This window comes from Ixodes scapularis, unplaced genomic scaffold (assembly GCF_016920785.2).
Source record: "Ixodes scapularis isolate PalLabHiFi unplaced genomic scaffold, ASM1692078v2 PGA_scaffold5__190_contigs__length_132052651, whole genome shotgun sequence".
Taxonomy (NCBI): domain Eukaryota; kingdom Metazoa; phylum Arthropoda; class Arachnida; order Ixodida; family Ixodidae; genus Ixodes; species Ixodes scapularis.
The window spans coordinates 63,593,710-63,616,740 of NW_024609880.1; the positions used below are offsets into that span (position 1 = coordinate 63,593,710).

Genomic DNA, 23,031 nt, shown 5'->3' on the forward strand with positions numbered 1-23,031 from the left:
GCAATTTGTTCACTTGCTCAATTAAGAAAAGTGGTCGAATAAAATATTACATCATCAACAAACAAGACAATATACGATAAAGCATAATAGTTTATGTTAAAACGCGGGCATTTTACAAACAATAGTAAATGCTGGAAACAAAAAACTTGCGTTTCGTGGAAGCTCTAATAAATCCCAAAAGTCCTTGCTTCCCGCCAAGTACTGAATTTCTTTTGTCACGACTGTCCAAAACCCCCGTGAGCTTCAAATCAAGAGGTATCCTCCGGTCTAAATCCTTCCAACACAGACTGCATGCAAGCAACACCTCACGAGGCAACAAGGCAGTAGCGATGAATTCTTTTCATCGCCAGTTTTCATCGTAGGTGGCGTCGAAAATTCAGCACTATGACCTTGTCATCTAGGAGGCCCCTGGTACAGGTACGGTGCCTGGAACGCGTATCCGACTGGTGTGTTTACCGCGTCCAAAAACGATGGTCCCTCGACTTCCATCTGATGACGTCATAGAAGTGTCACGGTGTCGCCGGCCGCGATCCTGGCGGCGTCACAGCAAGCGATGGTGGATGTGGCAGACGCCTGTTCTGCTGCAGGTCGCTTTCCAGGTTGACAGCCCACGGAAGCTTCGGCAGTCAGGAGTTGGAACCCCGCGACGACAGCGAAACTCGCGTCCGGTTGTGCTCTTCGACAGCACTTCTGCGACCAACCGCCAGGTTCGCGACAACCGACAACGTGACACTTTGTTTTTTTTTTGACGTCATTTGTCCCCCTTTCGGGACAACTTTTGATGCGTGAGCGGGATAAAACGCCAAAAACGCAATATGGAGACGCGTTCCAGGCACCATAATCTAAGTGCGTTTGAGAAGCACCGGCTCTGCTAGACTCGCCAAATAGAAATTTGGAGCCGAAAGTTCGCGAAAAACGTTAATCGGACTTCGACAAAAAAAAAAAAAAAAAAAAAAAAAAGGTATAATTGGCGTGTTTCGTAAACTTCGGCCGCGACCTTGTGTTTAATGATTTTAGCGCCCCTGAATAAGAGGACCACAGTACTGAATTTTTTTTGGCGTCGCTATAAAGAAAGCTAGCGCGGGACAGAGGCTGCGCACGAGTGCTTCGTCAGCGTTCGGCTGGGACTCGTGTTTGTACGCTGACGCAGTACTCGTGTCCAACCTGTCTTTAGATGACGCGGAAAGTTTGAATTCCATGGCCTCCTCTATACTCACAAAGCCTGGCAGTTCGACGGCGGCGCTATAGGGTACACGGTCGCAGATTTGGAGCGCGAGGAGCTGGTAGCACAGAGCATCAAAAACCAATTTCTCGGGGAACCTAATCGTCAGCGCACAGCTTTTGCAGCGGCGAAGACCCGAAACACACTTGTTCTCTCAGGAGAAGTGTGTTTCGGCGTCTCGCCGCAGCGGGGCGCCCTTGACCCGGCTTTCCTCTTATCCGTCGTCTGCCGCTCCACCTTTTCCATTTCGGCGGCCTCTTGTCGCGGCGATCTGCCAGGCTTTGTCAGTATATAGGAGGCTATGGTTCAGCACAGGGGCTTTGCTATCTACATCGGGCGTTGGTTCTAATCTGGAAAGATAGACGGGGTCTTCAAAGCGGTTTGGTCATCGCCGGCCGCCCAGCAGACTCAGGGGAGTCGGCCTCGGTTGCTGCCTATTCAGCCAAAATTGCCAGACGGGCGAACTGTACAGCTTCGGCCCCAACTTGCGCATGTGACTGTCCAACTCGGTGTTCTCGACTTCCGTCGATGTGGCCCTTGTGTTCACGACCAGGTCGTAACGATGTAGGCACGCCTCTTCGGGGTCGAACAAGTGGCGCTGCGCCTAAAACGGGAGTTCAGAAGGAATTATTAGAGTGAAGCCACATTAATTCCCGACACTTTCTAATACATGTGCTCCTTTACGGGCACTTCGAAACTGCGCTGGCGTTAAAAAAGAACGCCATTACACATATCTATCTGGCAAACATATCGTCCGAAGGTTCGAGAAGGTTTCTGATTATCCTACATCGGTGTAATGAACGCAGAACGAAATATATGTCGCTCCCCCAACCCGGCGCTCCGCAAGGTCGCTTCCCCGCAAACGCGTTAAACTGCTTTTTTTTTTTTTTTTTTTTTTGGGGGGGGGGGGGGGGGGGGTTTGGTAGGAGGCAGAGATAAAGCATTATTTGCATGATAACAAACCATCTTCAATTCAACAAAATGCCACACGACACTTCAACAAAGCAAAAGCAAAAGTAAACAACAGCACATTCACACGATAAGAGATAGTACAAATAAACGTCGGCTATTTGTAGCCGTGTTGCAACTAAAAGCAAAACAAAAGCCAAGATCTAGGATAGAATCATATAATATACCTCCGACACTATGCATGTGATCAACAGCAACACCTTCAGATAAAATTACAAAGGAAACATATGTCTTTGAAATTGGCCATGTATAGTGATTATGTTCTTGGTGCAGTACATCGGTCAACATAAAAATGCGATTTTGCTACTAACCAGGAACCCTCTGCAATCATTTTTAAGACTAGAAAACATTTTACTAAATTCAATGTTCGAATTCGTTCTATTTACAGTTTCAGTTGATTGAAAAGTTGACGTTTGTCAGCCACAGTCGGTTCTTGTGGCCGCTCTCCTTCGCCTTGGCTTTTTAATCGGGCATGCACACAGGCTGTCTCTTGGTGTGGTTAAAAGTCTATGTGTATGTATTCATTGTAAAAGTTAGAAGTAGTATACTTGCAGAATATTACTTCGGACTTTTGACGCATGTCACCCCTTCTCCGCCCATGAGTAGTTGGTGGCGAAAAGAAAAAAAAGGCGATACTCACGGCTCCGCCTTATTTAGTTACTTTAGCCGACGAGGCGCCCCCTGTCCACTGCCCTAGGGCCATACGGATTTAGCGACTCACATCGTGCAGGCTGAAGGCGACTCGGGAGCCGGCTTCCATGACCAGACGCGCCTTGACCAGGACTCTGGACGTAAGTCCTGGAGGCTCGACCAGGGAGCTCCGCAGCACGTTGGTCTGCGTGATTAACTCGGTCGCCGACGGACGCTGGCCGTAGAACGGGTAGCTGAGGAACGTCAGGGCGGTCGCTTTGGGCGCCGAGGCCAGCAAATCCTGAAGGGTGGCCACTCGGCGAAGGGACACGAACTCGTTCAGGGAGGCCGTCAGCACGTACTCGGTCGACGTCGGCACGTAGCGCAAGATGCAGTCGTTGATGAACGCACCGTCTGCCACCTCTGAAATCCTGGACGTGGGCAGGCCTCTCCAGATTCTGAAAAAAACAAAACAAACTTTTTTTTTTTTTTTTTTTTAACAAGCGTGTTTTGCCGTGAAAGCCTCACTGGAGCGCTTCCCGGAAACAGAAAGCGCTCTAGTGAGGGTCCCCCTGTTCTCCGGCTCAGCGGGCACGGCGGAGCTCCTCGCGAAAATGGCTCGCCAACAATCATTGCTGAATACAAACAACACTCTTCACTGTCCCAACTTAGTGCTGGAGCGGTATGTGATCGTACCTTACTAGAGAGTGATGTTCCTTTGCGTTAGAATTGCGTGTTCCTACTGCACAGGTGCGTTGCCATGCGCCAATTAAAGACGGCAATTTCAGGCTCCGTGCACTCGCACTGCGGACCAGGCAACGCTAACGCAAACGCAGGCAACGCTAACGCAGGCAACGCTAACGGGAACCTCCCGGTTTGTCGTCTGCTAGCGGAGTCGGGCGCGTGCCCTGTCTCTCGCTTTACCCCGCCGAACCCGCTGAATTTCCCCGATGTATGGAGAGGGCGCTGCTGTAGAACAAAATGCTGCCGCCCAGAGAGCGCTAAATGGAATGGTCTATAACCATTGCTAAAACTCATTACTGTTTCCCCGGTTTTCCAACGACAATGAAACGTATACTGCAATGAGGAGACGTGCAAGCGAGTGTGCGCTCCTTCGAACTGGACCGGTTCAGATTCATAAAACGGCGGCCAGTAAAATTAAAGAAAATAAATGTTCTCAGTAATTTTGTAGCTAAAAAAAAAAAGAAAACACAGAATTATTATTATTATTTTTATTTTTTTTTTTATTTTGGGGGATGCATTTGGTCCGGAAAGACTGGCGGCGAATTTTGAGGTTTTGCTGATTGTCTAAAGTCACGACTTTGATAGCACTATATGCTTTCCCCATAAGTAATATAATTTTACGTGGATTTCTCAAACTAGCTGTAATGTTTTAGTTGGTTTTAAACTATTTTTATTTAAATAAAACTTTCAGCCTTTCCACTCTGGTGAAGAAGGAAGACCAGCGAAGCTGTACTATGGTGGGAATGAAGTAATGGCCGACCGCAAGTCAGCAAGCCAGCGTGGAAAGGCTGGAAAAGTTGCCGCTATCTATGATCGACTGCGGCAACCAGACAACCGGCAAGACGGTTGTCTGGTTACCGCCGCCGCTCATAGATGGCGGCAGCTGTCCAGAGTTCGTGTCACCATTTGTTTGCTGGCGGACACGATCCTGGGGGAAACTAGCTCTTAACAGCTCCACTGTAAAATGCTGCATTTAGCACCAGTGATGATAGTTTTCCAACCTCGGATTGCCATGGTTCTTCGCGCGTTTGAAATTAGATGATAAGCAACAAATTATATTAGAGTTTTGAAAAACTATTAGTAAATATCTTAATCGCATTATTATTATTACAAATTGCCGTAACATAAAGCCCAATAAACACCACAATCACAAAAATATGCCACTTAACCATAATCTTTACAGAAAGGTGTCATTTCGTTTTCTTTTTAGCATATGAAAAACTGACATCTCCAGAAACGCTGGATGTAATATATGTATGAAGTCCTATGCGTCACGTGTTGCTATAAAGACACACTCCTGTTGTCGAACTCGAATTCAATTTTAAGGTTTTCGGCGGTTTTTTTTTTTATTTATATGTTTTGTCTACAAGCTCATCACCCGTGGCAATATTTTACAAAATTTGTATTTATTTTGTTATTCTTGTGCTGGGGAATAATGTTAAAGCGATTAATCATTTAAATGCCCCAAAACCGATTAAAGGGCAGCAAGTGAGAAAAGGCAGCAAGAACACACAAATATCAGCGCTGATTTTTCAAAAAATACCATATTCTGTTATCTCTGAGGTGTATGGAAGTTAAAGATACACTGAACTCTCCAACATATATTTATGTTCCTGGATTTTCACGAAATAAAGTTTCCGCGAACAATTTTGTTAGGGCAATAATTACGCTGCGAGGCACATATTGAGTTAGGGGAGAAACCGAAATTAACACCCGCATCGAGAAATTAAATCCAAAATAGAAGTTAGTTTCGTTTTTTTTTTCCTGAATTAAAAAGTGCCTCCCGGCGTAAACATTACGGTAAAGACCATTTTTGCTTTCAGAGTACAAAGGTGACCTTCGCGCATAACACCCTAGCGTCCTGGTATAAGCGGGAACAATTTGTGTCTCTCAGTGAAGCCAGCACACAAGACAGGGCTCAGCAACTGGCATATACCAGCACACATCTCCGGCCCTCACTACACCCGCCATTTTGAAAAACGAATGGCGCCACCTATAAACAGTTGGAGTCGCGAATAGAGACGTTTATTGCAACGGACATTTTGCTATACACACACCGGCGAAAAAAGCGTACATCTTCGCACCGCCACCACATGCCGTGCCGTTGCTTGGAAGCATTGAAAAATAATTTTCTTCTCTTGAAATACGCAAGGAAAACAATATCATTGTAAGACATTCGTGGAGATGGGCATGCTTGTTGGGTTGATTGCATACGCAGTGTCAAATACGCTTATTGTGGCGAGGAACGCCTTCAGTACATCGATGCTCGATTGCGATCTTGGTGCGACTGGTTTAGAACGACCTTCTCGAAGCTTCGGAGATATGAAGGGGCTGAAATGGCGATTGCCATGGCAACGGACACCGATCAGCGAATCACCTTGCGAGGTTTTGGTCGTCTGTATGTTAGTATACGTTTTTGCCCGGCTAGCTAACCGGCAGGGAAGGCAATGGCGTTACTTTCCTAGGATTCAGTGACTTTAAGTGAGATCGGTTTATTGAAGCACCAAACTACATTGTCTAAACCAGTCTTACGATCCTCTGACTAGCGTCCCATCTGTGCAAGCCCATCACGCATGCAGCCCACGGTAACTTTAACGAAAGGTTACAATCGAACGTGCTGATACACACGAGTAGATACACTCGAAAGCGGCCGGAACAGAAAACTTACCGAATCAATACGAAAAATTTTAACTCTATTGTCGCGGAAAGTTGCACCCGGAGGGTAAGTGACCGACCACCTACCTAAAGGAGATGTTGAGGTGGAGACGGTTCTTCAAGTCCAGCAAGAAGTCGAGCACTTCGGGCGTGGCCGCGTACACGTAGAAGTAGAACTGTCGGACTCCCAGGACGCCGTAGTAAGCCACAAACTCGGCGACGGCTCGGACGTCGCTCCAGGTCGCGCCTGAGGGCGACACGCAGAGTCCAACAGAGAAAGGCACCTTGCGCACGTTCCAGCGCAGGCGACGCAGGGTGAAATAGACGACCGGGTCGCTGTTGTAGTAGACGAGCGACGTCAGGTCGGGCAGCGGCTCGATGCCTTGTAAGGGACAGGTCACCAGGACGGACTCCATGTTCTCGTTGCCGAGTTCGCCCAGAACGTTCCAGGAGGCTTGAGAGGTCTCCAGTGAAGTCTTGTTCCTGCGCAGCATTCGGTAATGTGCAAATCACCAATCAAAATGTCATACATGTCAGACGTATGGTTTGGATCTTGATCTCCAGGCGCGGAGGCGTTGTTTCCTGCGTAACTTCACACTAAAAAGTCGACACGGAACAAAAGCCAGAGTTGAGTGACTGTTTCCAGGCAACTCTGGATCCAGAGCAGATGTAAGTGAAGTAACATCATGCGTAGAAGTCGGAATTTTCATGAACGTCATAGCTCGCTATAACGTTCTGAGTCAATTTTTGTTTGCACACTAAATATACAGGGTGTCTTTTTTTATTATTATTCTTTCAGATTTGTTTAAAAAAAGCCGTGAGAGCTACCCTTTTGCGGTTTGTGCAGGTGGGTCACACGGCCAGGTGGACATTATGTGGGCGGCTAATCTTTGCGATCAGTCGGCTAATTAATTAAAATTCGTTCATTAACTTTTAATTAGTGAAAAAATACTTATGGTTCCAATTAGAAACTTGTAGAGCATTATCGAAAACTACCAAATCAACTTTTTTTAGATGGATATAACGCCGGGGCAGGATTTTACGGCGTTCTGTATAAACGCCCCATTTGGACGCGTTTCTAGATTTCGGTTTCTTATCGGAGCACATCTTTGCGCCCGCTGTCCTGCTCCCCGGTGGTCGCGGCATAGAGTAATATAGTAAACGTAAAGAGAGGACACAGGAGCCGATTCGCGGCCCAGATAGTGCCTTTCATACCCTCCGCTACGTGGCGCTTTTCTACAATTTGGTTAAAAGTAATTGAAACTCTTTCTGTGAAAAGTATTTATTTTTTAAATGGCAATGCTTTAAAATTGTTTAAAGTACTTAATAGACTAAATCAAATACGTCACAAAAACCACGTGATGAATGGCGCCTTCCATGGCCTGCCTGCATGCACGCCGTCGCCTCTGCAACATTCTGCATGGCCTCTGCTCGTCCCTGCGTCGTTCGTCTGTGCCGTGCGTGCCGTCCATCTGTGCTTTCTGCTGCATCATGTTCGGTCGACTTTGCATCAATCAAGGTGACGCGTGACCGCCCGCGTGCTCGCATGCTCGGCGTGAAGTCGTGGAGCCGATCGGTTTGAGCTTCTTGTGCTGTTGTTTCTGCCGGGCTGTCTGGCTGCACTTGAAGGTGTGTGCATGTTGATTTTCGATGAGATTGTTTTAAAAAAAGAATTTAACTTACGACCTTGCACACGACATTGTCCATGGGTTTACAGATGACGGTGTTGAACGAACTTCTAACATTGCAGATAGAGCCTTGGTTGTTATGCTGCAGTCTGAAATTTCCAGGAGGTGCGTTTGCACACACTGTTGAGCACACTCCAACAACGCCTTCTGTTTAACGCAGTCTCCTCATTTCTCTCATTCGGGAGCTTAAAGGGGCGGTGCAATGATATTAAATTGGAATGTTTTTCACTTTACACGAGCTTACTGGCACTAGTGGGACTCAAGGATACTCGCACGCAACGCCACTGACCAAGAAACTCCTCTGTTCCGTTGTAATTTTGAAAACAAAACCCAGTGTTTTTATTCAATCTCTCCTTCGAAAAACCTGATGACATAGCTGGACGGTAGCAGTACCGCCCAGTGACGATATTTGAATACGGCTCATAGATTGGACCCAAGCTTGGCGTGGACACTCGATTTGGGCTCGTGATAATCGATAGCTCGAGAAACATTCGGGTAGTGTCCTGTGTCAAATCGCTGCAATGACGACAATGTCTGGAACTCAGCGCGTGTCCTGTGCCTTGCCAACCCTAGCGCATGACTATGATCAACATTGGCGGCATATAATCGGCTCCAGATCACGGAGCCGCTTGTTCTGGCTGCGAATTGAGGGGGTGAACTCTGCTCGTTTTCCTTTATTTTTTTCTGCGACTTCGATTGCGTGTGGTGAAAAGGAACGGGTGTATTTTACGGATCATTAACGTCAGGGATTCGTTCTAAGCGGTATTTGCGCAAAATACAAATATCAGTGCATCGCCCCTTTAAGACTGTTGGCTTCACAGTAAAGGCTGTGGTCTGTGGTTAGGGGGCTTCAAACGTAAGCTTGGTGTGTGTGGTGATAAGCCATTTTTTGAAGTTGACAACGAACACGTTTACTTTGTCTTTAACGTTCCGCACCTTCCCAAAACAACCAAGAGCCATCTCCAAGCCCACAAACCTTGTATTGGAAATGAGGTCATTGAGCGGTCTTCTATTGTTGAACTTCATTATTATATCCATGAGATTAGCTTCAATTGACTCCGAAACTTACTGAGAGACACATTTATTCAAAAACCTTTCTGTAACATGGAAGAAAATTGTGCCCCACAGGTACTGAGTGCCTCAATCTTTCTTGTAATCACATCTCTTGTTTATGCAAAGGAACTTCCTGAGGCAGCCATGGCTACAGCCTATTTCTGTGATAGGATGTGCATACTTTTTGATTGTCTAAATAGCTAAAAAATTCAAGAAGACAGGGCAGAAGTTGCGTCATGCCATTCTGAAGGGAGAACCTCAAATACTTGATTTTCTCCACCAGTAACTCGGATGGATTTCAGCATGGCAGTTCCAAAGTAGGAGGCAGCCATAAGACATCATTGGGTGGCAAGTTACTATAAAAAGTGTCCTCATGCACTGGGATGAGCTTTCAAGCAGCCATGACTTTAAGTTCTTACTTACACGACGCCTGCAGCAAGACACACTTGAGAATGTTTCTGGAGCTATATACGACAAATGCTGGGCTGCAACACAAACCCAAATGTGCATCAGTTCACCTCAGGACTAAAACACCTCTGGATAAAGAAACTGTTCAAACTGTCGGACAATGAAAACGTAGAAGATGACATGGCTGACCTCCTAAAGGAGTTGCAAATATCTTCGCACCATGAAAGTTTAATTTCAGACATTGTGGAATGTCTTCCAATTGATAACTTCCAGCCACTAGAGGATATTTCTGAGCTGGCATCAGACACCAGGTCTAATTGATGACTCGTCCACGTTTTTATTACGTTTGGGGCTATTTGATCAAGCTTTTGCTTGAATAGACAACTTACAGCTGTGGCTGTTCTCAGCTGCTATCGGATGAGTCTAATAACTTGACCAGGCCTCACCAGTACTGTCTTGTTCCTAAAGCATACCACGTGCCTTGAAAATTCTTCGGGAACTTAGTAGTACCATCACAGGCTGCCTTTCATTTCATTCAGCAACTAGAAAATCACTTTCTTCCCATAATAGAGAGTGTGACACATGTTCGAGGAGTGTGTGCCGCCTTGTATAGCACACTTTGAGGTCTGGGTGGTTTTCGCCTTTGCCCAGAGGAGTACCACAAAGGGTTTTTAAAATTGTTTTGCAGAATACGCTTGTGTTGACATGTTTGATTTCTTAACCGGAATTCGGACAAAGTTCGGTTGCACTCTTCAGTGGCTAGTAAGAACGAGACAGGTTTAACTGTTAATAGCGTATTAACAGAGGCGGTTGCCAAACCAAAAACAAAAAGTGATTAAGTGGGCGGTGCAGCTTGCTCTCCAAATATTTTTCCCCTTTTTCCAGCGAATGTGTATCGCGGCTCCCTAACAAAAATATGTGTCCACTTTCTAAGAAAATTCGATAGAGAATAGCGTATAGAGGCTAACAATATCTGAAAGAAAACGTATTCACTTTTGTATCCACTGTCCATAGTTTTTTAGCCGCTTTTTTCTGAAGCCATGTTTCTTTTCTGAGCAATTTCGGGGAATATTTAGAGACGTTGAATCTTGTCAGATTTCGAATAGAGTTCTCATTGTTTGGTAATGGCTCGCCCGCAGTGAGTTTGAGGCTATGCAAATTGGTGTTTTTTTTTTTATATTTGCCGGAAATCGGGAATTTGTACTATCCGGCGTATGCTTCGCACTGTTATTATACTCTTATGACTGGTAATGATAGCGATGTCTTATTTATTTTTTCACTTACTTCCCGTACCCGAGTCGGCGTGAAAGTGAATGTATCATACAGCATGTTCTCCGTGGAAGGGTTTTGTTAACTTGGTTCCGCTAAGAATCTATTACGAAGTGTACGAATGCCGAAGCCCTTCATATTCATTTATTTTAGTGAGTATCGATCTCTTTCGTATAAAACATACAGAGCTTCTGAAGTCAATCATGTGTTCATGAATGTGGTCCAATAAAATGTGTTCGAACCACTTACTGTTGTGGACCCCAAAATGCTCCACCAGCCAGGAGTCAATGCGGTGATTGTGTAACTTCAATGCTTTACAATATAAAAAGAACAAGAAATATATATACTTCTGCTTTGTGAAGCAAGTTGAAATATTGTTTGACACAGTTTGCACGGACTCTATCGTAAAAAATAAAGCAAAACTGTGTCAGTATTTAAAAAAACAAACAAAAAAAACAGCGGCTTCGGGAGTCAAGGTGCTCCCGAGAGGTGAGCGAGGCGGGGAGGAAAGAGAGAGAGAAGGGTATTGAAGAACCGGAGCAAAAACGCCCAAACCGAAACCGAAACTAACTTGACCGGAAACGGAATCAGATTACACTTAATACCGCCCGCTAGGAGCGCTACCTGTCACTGGTCTATCTGGGCCGCTGGGGCCTATGGCAGTGTCCGCTCTTTACCTTGTGTATATTACTCTATGGTCGCGGCGCGAAGCCACCCCCTCGCCTCCCTCGTAGAATGGAGGGAAGTAGGGCGCGCGTGTGTTGCGCGCGCCCTACTTCCCGTAAAAAAGCACTCATGACGTGTTTCCATCAAAGCTGCGCCGATCTTACCTTCACCCCACGAGCTCCCCGTTAACAACTGCATAAAATTCCTGGATCTCTCCTTAGAGTTTAGGAATAGACATGTATGCTGGAGATATCAGGCACGATCCTGCAAAGGCTTTCTTCCTTTTAGCTCCGAACATACCAAAAATGTGAAAAGAGCAGTTTCGCGACACAAATCTCTAGGCTCCAAGATGCAGGCTACCCTAGAACACTTCTTGTTTCGATTTGTGAAAACACATGTGCAAAGATCGAGCGCCAACCTGAAGGAGATGGAACAATTACAACAAAGAAGCCTCGAACACCCTATGTGGTCGCCCCTTATATCCACGGGCTCACCCATCGACTAAAAAAGATTGCTGGCCAACAGGGCGTACAGGTCATGTGCTCTGCGCCTAATAAGGAATACTCTATGTGCCGGAAGGTGAACAGGGAGGACAACAACGAAGAGACGGGTTGCAGCACATCTCACAAGACCAGATACACCGAATGCACAAAAAAGTAGTGCACCCGATTCCTTTTTCATGTGGAAAATGCTACATTGGTCAAAAGGGAAGGTGCATTAATGAGAGAACAAGAGAGCACGCAGCGTCAGTGAAGGCCACCACAGCAGCAGGGCACCTAGCGACCCATTGTCGGGTGTGCACATGTGCGCCAAACCTTGCCAACATTGACATCCTGGCAAAAAATCGCACAAGGGTTGCTCGAGAAATTCTCGAGGCCCTTGCTATTGACGCGAAGGGGGATCATTGCGTGAGTGCACCATCAATCTCGCTGCACCAGAAGGGGATGCTATACCTGCGAAGAGCCGCACACTTGACAGGCGCATGAAAGAAGAGGAAGAGTGGAAGACGAAGGTTCAGGTATAGAAGAAGAGGAAGAATCCGTTTAGCTGTACACTAAAGAGAAAGAAAAAATTGGGTTGTGTGTGTGTTTTATACAGCCTAGAACTTGGTCTGCCTCACAGGGGCGACGAGTCTCCCAGCTGTAGATGAGAAATTTAGCCAGTGCGGTACAGCCGCTAGCCTGGGGTCTTTAACGTGCATCACGCAGTAGTGATACACGACCGCACGCCGGTACGATGCTCATCCAGATCGAAACGGGCAGGGGTGGGGCTCGAACCCAGGATCCCTGGGTTCTGCAGCAAGAGAAAGAAGATTTCATTAAGGCCGCGGTCCCACGGCAGCCATCTTGAACAAGGCGTTAGTTCAACCAATAGATGGCGACACGCACCCGTGGGGTGGCCGACACATTGGTTCACAGTGGGATGGCTCGAGCACCATCACGTTCCCCTCGTGGCCTTGCTCGCGCCGCTGCCAGCTGTGCTCAGCTAGCTCAAGTAGCGTGGCCCAGCAAACGGATGTATGCGAGAATGTCAGGCTGGGTATAAATTGTTCTCCGATGTAGGGAGATTCGGTTCGGCGGTTGTAACGGGCTTTCGCAATAAATCTTACCAAGAAGGAATCAAATGTTGATTGACGTGTTAATATTCTATCAATGAAAATTTCTTCTGCAGGAATGCACGCTCAGTAGACTCAATCTTCCAAGACACCAGTGGAAGCGGACGTTAAGTAAACTGCTGCGCGATTTACGGTACTTAGCTCACCATTTTAATTACGACAAAAATAACGTCACGAAATATTGTGTTTCACGGGGTCCGGAAGATGTTGTAAAGGTTGTTGCATTATAGGGGGGGTTCCCAGAAACTTTCTGGACAGGCTCGAAGTCTTCCTTGAGTCCAACGCCATCATGAACAGTAACTGAAAACAATCCACTATTCAGTCGGTGGGTGGCGAAACGTATCCGCATCTGCGGAGTCATGATCGATGCGTACTCTAAGTGGCTGGAAGTTTACACGATGCCTGCCACGACGTCCGAACACGCCATTGACGTTCTGCGGTTTCTTTGATCTACTTTTGCCCTACCGAAAATACTTTTCTCTGATAACGCGCCAAATCTTGCTTAAAATAAAATAAACAAGTTTTTGAAGAAAAAAAGAACCGGCATCAGGCATCACATTAGTGCACCATACCATCCTGCAACTAACGGGCAAGCAGAACAGATGGTGTGCGAAACAAGAAAATGCCGTATTGAAGCTTACGGAAGAAGCATTTCAGTGAAGAATTGCCAGGCTCTTGTTCCAGCAGCACGTGACTGTCTCATATTAGACGGTAAAAGCACCCGCCGAAGCAATATTCGGCAGGCGAAGACCCACACCCCTCGATCTCATGATACTATGGAATACGAACGAAGATCGAGAGATTCCCAGATCGGAAGTAATGGCAGTTTATTCGGTCGGACAACTCTTCTACGTGAGGAATTTCAGTGGAAACCGGTCTTCCATGTAAAACTTGAGTAGAATAAGCTCTATGTTGGTTGACCAGAAGGTGTCATCCAACTGAATACGAATGCCTTTGAGTGTAGATATAACTAAATCACAAAACTCTCTTTGAGTATTGTGTAACTGCCCTTGTATTTGATAGTAGAAGCTATGGTGGTGATTTGGATCTTTCACACCAGGCTCCTTTTTCTTTTTTCCGCCTCATACTCCTTTGCGGTTTAAGTATGCTTCAAGAATCTTTTGGAACGGGGACACTTTACGTCAACGAGGCCATTTGTTCCAAGTAGTCAATCAGGGAATTCTGCTAGAAATCCGTCCCTCATATTAACAAATAAGCCACAGTTCTGCACAGTGCAGTTTTCCTGTTCCACGTACAGTTGTAAAGCAGAATCCTCATTGATTCTACCATATTCTGTTCCGGGTGAAGAAAGTCTTTGGGTGCACGATACTTGAAACAACTTTAGCAACGTACGCTGTGGTTCGACACCCACTAATGTCATTGTCCTTATAGAGCCTCATCATTTAATCATTACCTCGTCACCTCATATTGCTCTTCATCAACAGTAAGTACAATAGGCTACCGCCATATTACAATCCAAGAATTGAAAAATTGAGTCGTTCAGTCCTTCAACAAATTTATTATTTATATAATGTTATTACGTTACATTACCTCGAGACAATCAACGTCCATCGTTGATCTTCAAATACTTATATCTGTATGTAAATTAGACGCACAAGGGGGGGGGGGGGGGGGGGTCCGTGGCCGAGCGCATGGTCTAGAGCACACCAGCTCGGAGCACTTGGAGCGAAAGCTCGCGCTGCAGAACCCACCCCGCCCCTGCCCGTTTCGATCTGGAAGAGCATCGTACCGGCATGCGATCGCGTATCCCTACTGCGTGGTGCACGTTAAAACCCCAGGTTTGCGGTTGTACCACACTGGCTAAATTTCTCATCTACAGCTGAGACACCAGACGCCCACTAAGGCGGACTAACTTCCGGCTCTATAAACATACACACAACAATTTGCAATTAGACGCATAATAACAAAGAACACAGCGTGCCGCCTCTTTTCTTTGGATGCCTTTTTTAAACCAGCAAAAGCTCGTGCGTTCTGTCTTTTGAGACGGTTAGAAAGGTCGCACATAAAACCCGCGTTTCTCCTACCCGGTCACTTCCTCCTCTCATTATGTGTTGTTGGTTATAACTAAATAAGCTATAATAATGGTGCATTATTCATATTTACTTTCAGTTTCAGTTAGGGAAAAGGAGTTTCGAGGGAACTAGAGCCAATAAATGAGCTGCGCTTAGAGTATCGGCACTCTTCCCCGACAGTGTTCTGAACGCCGCCATTTTGGTGTGGTGCTTGTGCAGAGCAGGCGCAACTGCCGATCATCATGATTCAAAAGTGCGACATCCTCAGCATTAGATTCGGTGCTAGGAAGCTCATGTAAGGTTGCTTTGCTTTGTCGCACACTGTTAAAAGTGGAGGACGGAAAAGTGTTTCTTGTGATTTCAAATAAAGCTTCAAATAAGTCGCAACCATGATTTTAAGCCACAATATGACCAAGTGTCGCTACTCTGAAGTGTAGCTTATTTAATGACACTATTCATGCTCTTGTTCAAGAGGCTTGTAATACCTGGAGGGGCCATGACGTAAGCCCCGTGGATTCCACAATCCACTACCTTTCGACACCTGCCTCTTCCTCATTGTTCCCGCTTGTGCCAGTAAATTAGCTACGGTTCAGAGTAACGACACTTGGCCATATTGTGGCTTAAAATCATGGTTGCCAGTTACCTGAAGCTTTATCTAAAATCACAGGAAACGCTTTTCCGTCTTCCACAAATGTTGAAACAACCCGCGACAGAGCACTGCAATATTGCATCAGCTTCCTAGCACCGCATCAAATGCTGAGGAAGTCGTACTTTTGGATCATGATGATAGGCAGTTGCGTTTGCTCTGAATAAGACCCAAAATGGCGGCACCCAAAACAATTTTGGGGGACGGAGTGCCGATACTTTAAAGCTCATTTAGTGACTCTAAGCACGAAGTGAACTCGGGTGTATTATTTTCTCTTCGTCTTCATTGTTTATTGATTTCAATCATATCGAATAATGAACACATTATATCACGCTACGCTTGTGTAATTATTTGTCTTAGATTTATTAACCTGACCCAGTACTTAAACCATTCATTTATCGATAGTAAATCTTCCAATATATTCTTTTAAATGTGAAGGTAAAAAGACACGGAGATTGATGATGATACAGACGCCAACGCCGCCCTCGGAAATTTTTTGAACATTAGAAATCAGCAGTTTGTCTGCCATCCGCCAGGTTGCGCAATAAAACACCCAAACAGTTTTTAATTGTTTTTAAAATTAGCTAAGCTCCACACCTATTCAAAAACCAAAGCAAGATAACTGTGAAGATTTAATACATCGCAATGTATATCTATTCCAAACAATAAATGTTATTAGATGCCAATAAATCTGTTTGATGTCCAAAAAAGAAATGTGTCAAAAACGGGTAAGTTTGAACGGCTCCTGGAGCGTTATGACTTTCAAAATGAAAAAAAGCCATCGTCCACCTCTTGGGCAACCATTGTAGCTCTAAATGTTATAGAAGATTTTATCATAGTTTAATTATTTCCTCAGCGGCATTTGAAGTACCACGACTCGAAGCACAAAAAAGTGCTACGTTTGATATAAAATATCTAAACAAAAATATTTTACACAACATTAAGTTTTTTTCTGCATATTACCAATTATAAGCACTACATCTGTAGCTAATTTCATTGCCCTAGCGCTTGTCAGTAAAGACATATTTGTGATGAGAAATGTCAATTTTAGGGCAATGTTTGGATGGATGAAAGAAAACAAAGTAGTGCAGATACCAAAAAAGTGTATCGTCAAATTCTGCTCCGACATCATCTTAACAAAACTGCTATATTGGAACCGTGTTATCTTTAATGGATCGTTCATGAAACATGAACTAGCGGAGCAAGTGAGGGTCCGCGCCATCATATTCGCATCGTTATAAATGCGCATGAACAGGAAAAATCAACACACACATAATATCAAATGAAAGAGGATTGCATTGCCTTTCCAATGACATCAGTCCCACAAAACAGTATTTAAAAGGAGATGAGTAAAGACCTGCCAAAAAGTACCTAAACTGCCACATTCAGTGGGACCATGGCCTTAAAATAGTTGATAGTCCAGCGGTGTGTCTGCCTTTTTTATTCGTCTCTGTGTGTGTGTCCTTAAAACGTTCAGCTGGCACTTTGACAATTATGAACCAACTAGCTCAGCTTCAAGCCGTCACGAATTTCTTGGCCAGTGGCGTTACGTGCGAGTATCCGTGAGTCCCACCAGTGCCAGTAAGCTCGTGTAAAGTGAAAAACATTCCAATTAAATATCGCTGCACCGCCCCTTTAATGGTCATGCAAAGACAAAAGGCGCAAACTCTTTTCGTCACTGAGATGGCATGGCCGCTATACCGTGGGCCTAGCTGCACCTTCCTGATTGTTTTATCTGCTCGAAGGAAAACCAACGGTTGGTGCTCCGAGCGCATCGGGGTGCAGTATGCACCCATCGACTCCTAAAAATGCTTTACCGAAGACCTAAAGGGGCGTGCTACTTACCAGTGCAGAGCGCAAGTTCGTCCGCTTCTTGCGCGGAGGTTATAGTGACGTCAGAACGTGGAGCTCTGGTTGGCTCCGATTAGAAAGAAAGTGGGTTGACCTCGAGGCAGAGCATCAAGGTATACCCTCTACCCTTTCAACTGGAGCCTTTCGGAGCTCGGAGTGCATTAGTTTAGATAGTCCCGCAAAACAGATAACGAAATAACGGCGAGCGGCTCCTTTATTTCACACATTTATTTTCGAGTCAGGGCCGGGCTTCGAACGAGTATAAAATACCTTGCTTCCCAGAAGACGCAAAGGAAAAACTTAAGATGTGTTGCATGTGACAGATACTTAGTTGGGTCAGCCTGCCCGTGACTAGCGGCACGGCCTTTGGCTTCGCATTGCAACTATGGATGTAACCGACAGATCGAGAACCCAACCAAAATTTGACCCAATCATCGCTCCCCAGCAAATCAGATTGCGGCCGCCCGCCTCCCTATCTTGCAGTGTCATGCCCTTTCGAACAGCGAGGCGTTCCTTATCGACTGACCGCGCGCGCGCGCTACACTTTGTTGTTTTTATGAAATACGGAAGGGAGCCGGGCGGGCGGGCGAGACTGGCGAATTATCCGGCCTTGGTTCCGCGCTTTGGCCGTCGGACGGCAGGACAGTTGCCGCCAAGATGCGCTTGGATAAGAAGCCGAAACCAGAGTTCACGTCAAGACTAAATAATTAAAAAAAAAAAAAAAACATGATAAAATTCTTGGGATGCTTTATACTTGCCTAAAAAGGGTTGATATACGCCTCGCAAGTGGGCTCATTTTCGTCTTCTGCGCATGAGAAAGGAAGTAGCGGTGACGTCTGAACGCCGAGCCCTGATTGGCTGATCGCGACCCCCTATCTCAGCGTCGTCTGCTCGTTTGCAACTTCGTCTGCGTCAGGGTGTAAGATAGACAGGTGGGGAAACCAGAGCCAAATGAGCGACCGGATTGTGTCCCCCTCGGTTTTCTCTTTTTCAGTGGCGCCATCTACGTGGAGCACCGCGAACTCTCACTCCGAGCGGGCGACCGGTGGCGACCGGCTAAACCGACGGAGATTTCTCGTGGATTTTCAATGAAAGAATGTCGTGCTCTCGGTTTATTTTGCGCACTCTCCTATAAAGTTCCATGCAAATTCGATTCCAATTTTTTTCCTCTCGCCGCAGCGCCATCTGTCGCAAATCGGGAGTACCCGCAAGCAGACGAGTACACAATCCGGTCACGGCGCTGCGGTAGGCTTCTATGGGCCGTTTCCCCACCTGTCTATTTTACACCCTGGTCTGCGTCTGTCTTACATTTCCTGCGACTTTCGGAAGTCGGGCGAGCTCGACTTCGCCTTTTAGAGAGGGCAGGCGAGATAACTCGAGCGGTACGTTGTTTTTGTCTAACAACAAGCAGACGCGCATCAAGGAGGGAAGTCAAAGGACTCACTGGCGAGGTGCCCCGAGGCGCCGAGGTGGTTAGTGTCCGCAAGTTCCCTCCCAAATACTTTTCCCTCCTTTCGTGTGCGGCCAGACCCCTCATTTTTTAACGGCGTCGGCGGGTTGGCACAGTTAACGTCGTCTGCTTTACGTCTGCTAGTCAAAGCGATGGCTGCTTTATCTTTCCTGCGTCTGTCGGAGATTCACCGGCGTTTCATTTTCACCGGCGAGAGTCACTGTTGCCTCGGGAAACAAGGAGATAACAAGAGGAAGAAATTGACCTCTTAATCTAAAATTGAGGTCAGCGATCAAAGTATAATATGGGAAGGGTTCACAAGGGTCGCGCGGGCATATTCCATTCAGTACGCCAACCGGTCGTGGGTAGACGGTCGCCGAGTCGCGGAGTGCCTGCTAGGCCTAACTGCCGAACTCGCTTGGTCGCGTTCGGTGGAATCGTGGCCGTTGGAACTTTTCCCGGGTGTTTGTGGATCCAGCGTTCTTGTTCGTCGTGGTCTGTTTCAAGTACTTTTTACTTTTTTTCTTGCTGCTTGAAGTCGGGACGTGTGAGAAGCGCACGTAGAAAAATAAACGTCCGTGGGTCGTCGCGACCGCGACGCTGTAGGCCATGCTGATTTGATCGTAAGAAGTGCGTAAGACAGCTTCGAAGCTGTCGTAGGATTCCGTCGTAACCTGCGCAAAACTTACGAATTCGTGAATAGGAATTTGTTCTTAAAGGGGCACTGACACATCAAAATCATATTTTATTTTACTATCCGAAACGATTGAAAGCGATGCCTGGACATTACCCTCAAAATTTGAAACTTGGGAATTCAGTATTTCTGAATTTAAAAAAAAAAACAATTTCCAAATGCCGAATTTGAAGTTCCCGCGCGATCCGCGCCAGTGCAGTGAGTCAAATTTTGCGGTTTCCTGCGACTTGACTTTCTTTCGGACCTCCGCTCCACGCTGTGAAGCTAAGCGCCGTTGCTACCGCGGCCCGAAGCGAGGAGGAGGCGAGCAGGCGGGATAGAAGGGTGCCGGCGCGGGAAAAAAACCGGTTTCGTCCCCGACTCGCCGATAATCCTCTGCTCGAGCGCCGCCAAGTTTTCCGAGGGAGCATACAAATCCAGGAAGCGACATCACACCGAAATCTTATTTTCGGTATTTCAGAAAGAAAGGCCGTAGTGCGTTCGCAATTGCGTTAAAAAACATGTTTTACGATTGCCGTTATTAAATGTTATAGAAAGGTCGCCTACAAAGCTTCTAAATTTTCTGATTTTTGACGTCACCGATCAAAAGAAGCAAGGAGGTGAGCGCGGGAAATATAAACGCCAAAAATAAAAAAGCGCGCGCGCGCGCGCGGGGAAATTTTTTTTCGCGATGCGGTTTTTTTTTGCGTGTTTATGACTACAACTTGCATCGTTTTAGACAATAAAAAAGAATACGACCTTTGGGGTGTCAGTGCCCCTTTAAGTTATGTCTTACGCACATTTTTGCCGTAAGATCGTTTCGTGAATCTGGCCTCTGCGCTTCCGAAAGTCGCAGGAAAGGTAAGACAGACGCAGACGACGTTGCGAGCAGACGACGTTGCAAAGGAGCAGACGACGCTCAGATAGGTGGTCGCGATCAGCCAATCAGGGCTCAGCGTTCTGACGTCACCGCTACCCCCTGCGCAAGAAGCAGACGAACTTGCCCTCCGCATAGAGGTTATTGATGATGCACAGAAAGTTTCTAATTGGAACTATGGCCTTAAAATAAACAAATAAAAGTTATTTTCTAAAAAAAAATTATGTTTACAGCAAAGCTGTTTATAGCTAGGGTCCCGTGGATTTTTGATGTGCGTGAACAAAAACTCAGGTCCCAAAGTTGAGGCAAAATCGCTTCATTCTATGCAAAAGCTTATACGTCTCATCACATAAATATGTATTTTCAGTAGATTAGTTATCAGAAGGCACCATTTTCAAGATCAGTAGACTCGCAGGTATACAGATAATAAAGGTCCCTCAAAGAATAGCCGCGATGCAACCCGCGTCGGCTATGTTTACGCTCGCACCGCCCTCTCTTTGTCGTCGTTCCAAGCGCTTGCGTGCCTAGTTTCCTTTCGTTCCGCTCTCCCCATCAAGACAATAAATGTGTTTGTACCTTTGTTCAAAATTCTGTGTCACGCCTGTGCCGTGTCCTAAACAGCTTCGCTGGTAATCCACCTTCTTCTAAAGCTTCTTTTTTTTTTTTTTTAAATAGGCTTTTGGGCAGACACTAATACGGCATTAACATTTTTTCTGTACGATGCGTAGTTTTTGCAGGAGTGATTGGGCCTGCGTTTTCTGAAACACCCTGCATATATTTATCCCGGCCAATCAGGAGGTTATGCTGGCACATCTTCAAAGTGGATCACAAAGAACAAGTGAAAACGCGCCGGTAACTTCCAGTTCCTCTTTAACGCGCCAACTAATAGTTTATAAAGCAATGCGCGTTCGGAAGCAGAAATTGCGGGCATTGCGCATGTGCTGAAACCCCGTTTTTTAGAAGTGCGAACATCTGCGCATGCTCACCGTAGAGTGCCTGGATTTAAGAGAGTTTCCAAGCGCTCGATCGGGGTGATGTGGTTTATGGGCCGCGTTTGCAAACACAACACTAGCTGCGTTCGATTTACCTACACCTCCTGCCTCCGCGCAGAAAAGTGTAGGGCGGTGTACTTCCGGTCGTGTCTAAATACACGTACCGGAAGTACACTGCCATAGACTATTCTGCACTGGAGCAGGAGGTGAAAGTAAATCGAATGCAGCTCCGTTTCACTATGGTGCCTGGATCGCGTCTCCGACTGGTGTGTTTAGCGTCCTATGCTGTCCATACATCAAAAGTGGTCCCGAAGTGGCAACAAATGACGTCACAGAAGCCGAAGTGTCATGCCGTAGCCACTCGCGATCCTGGCGGTTGGCCGCAGAAATGCTGGCGAATAGCCCGAGCAAACGCGAGCAGGGTGTCGAACCGGAACCGAACCGAACCGAAAACCGGAACAGAACCGTTATTTTTAGCCGAACCGGAACTGAACCGAACCGAAATCTTCGCCGCCATCTTGGAACTGAACCGGAACTGAACCGGAAAAAAATATAACGGTAACCGGTTCAAAACGGTTCACGGTATTTTTTTTTGTTAGTATTACAAATTTATTATTATTGGCACGTGTATTCCTCTACGTATTGATCAAATCGTCATATACAGAATTGCAATGTATAATAAATCCTGTTTTTTTGCGGCGCTTTCTTATTGGCACTATGATTAGCCATGTGTCACAATGTCACGTGACGTCATGATGTCAAGACATGCTGTCAAGTAATGTCACATCACGTGACCCCGTGACGTCACGTGACTCACCGCGTTAAGTCGATTCGAATTGAGGACGTCGCTAGATCTATTAACGTTGTTGATACCGTGACGTCACATGACATCAGAACTTCGCACTGAGAGTCACGTGACACCATGATGTACCCGATTGTCATGATCCCGAGTCAAATGCTCTGGTTCATGACAACCAGTATCGCCAAACATTCGGGTAACGCTCGTGTTCAACTCAAAGATTATGATGGGCCCGAGTCCCACTAGAGCTAGAAACAGAAACAAACGAAAGCGACAAGCCTCAGACACATGCAGCATGTTCGCGATGGTACCTTTATACGGCTTTGAGTTGTTCGGTGCTCGCGAAGTTAGCACGAGTGTTTACAAGCCTGCAAATGGTACCATCGTGTGCATGATACTCGTGTTTGAGCATAGCCTTCTTTATTCTACAAAGCCTGTCAAATCGCGAAATACTCTGGTTTAAGGCTGTCGTTTGTTTCTGTTTGTCGCTTTAGTGGGGCTCGGGCATTATAGCCCAACTAAAATTATATCTGAAGATCAGCCCATGCTCTCTGCTTTGCCAACCCTGCGTATGACTATGATAAACACTGACGGTGTATATATTAGGATCAGATCACGTGGCTGATAGTTCTAATTGTGAGTTGAGGAGGGGAAAGCTGTTTCATTTCTTTCTTTCGACTGTCTGCCATTTCGCGGAGGGGCAAACTAATGGATGCTTTTGCAAGTTATCAACGTCAAGGATTACAACTTAGCGGTATTTATTGAACTTAAGGTAAAAAAAAAAAAAAGAT

General features: G+C 46.1%; 1 protein-coding gene across 1 annotated transcript in view; it reads right to left on the bottom strand.

The window, feature by feature from the left end:
* Positions 1 to 914: 914 nt before the first annotated feature.
* The window catches only part of LOC120840909, a 45,036-nt gene continuing 22,919 nt past the window's right edge, over positions 915 to 23,031 (bottom strand). The window contains exons 3-5 of the mRNA XM_040211682.3: positions 6,308 to 6,703; positions 2,913 to 3,279; positions 915 to 1,826 (exon numbers count right to left, since the gene is read on the bottom strand). Coding sequence (XP_040067616.1) covers positions 1,608 to 1,826; positions 2,913 to 3,279; positions 6,308 to 6,703 — 982 coding nt within the window. The 3' untranslated portion in view covers positions 915 to 1,607. The remainder of the gene's footprint in view (positions 1,827 to 2,912; positions 3,280 to 6,307; positions 6,704 to 23,031) is intronic.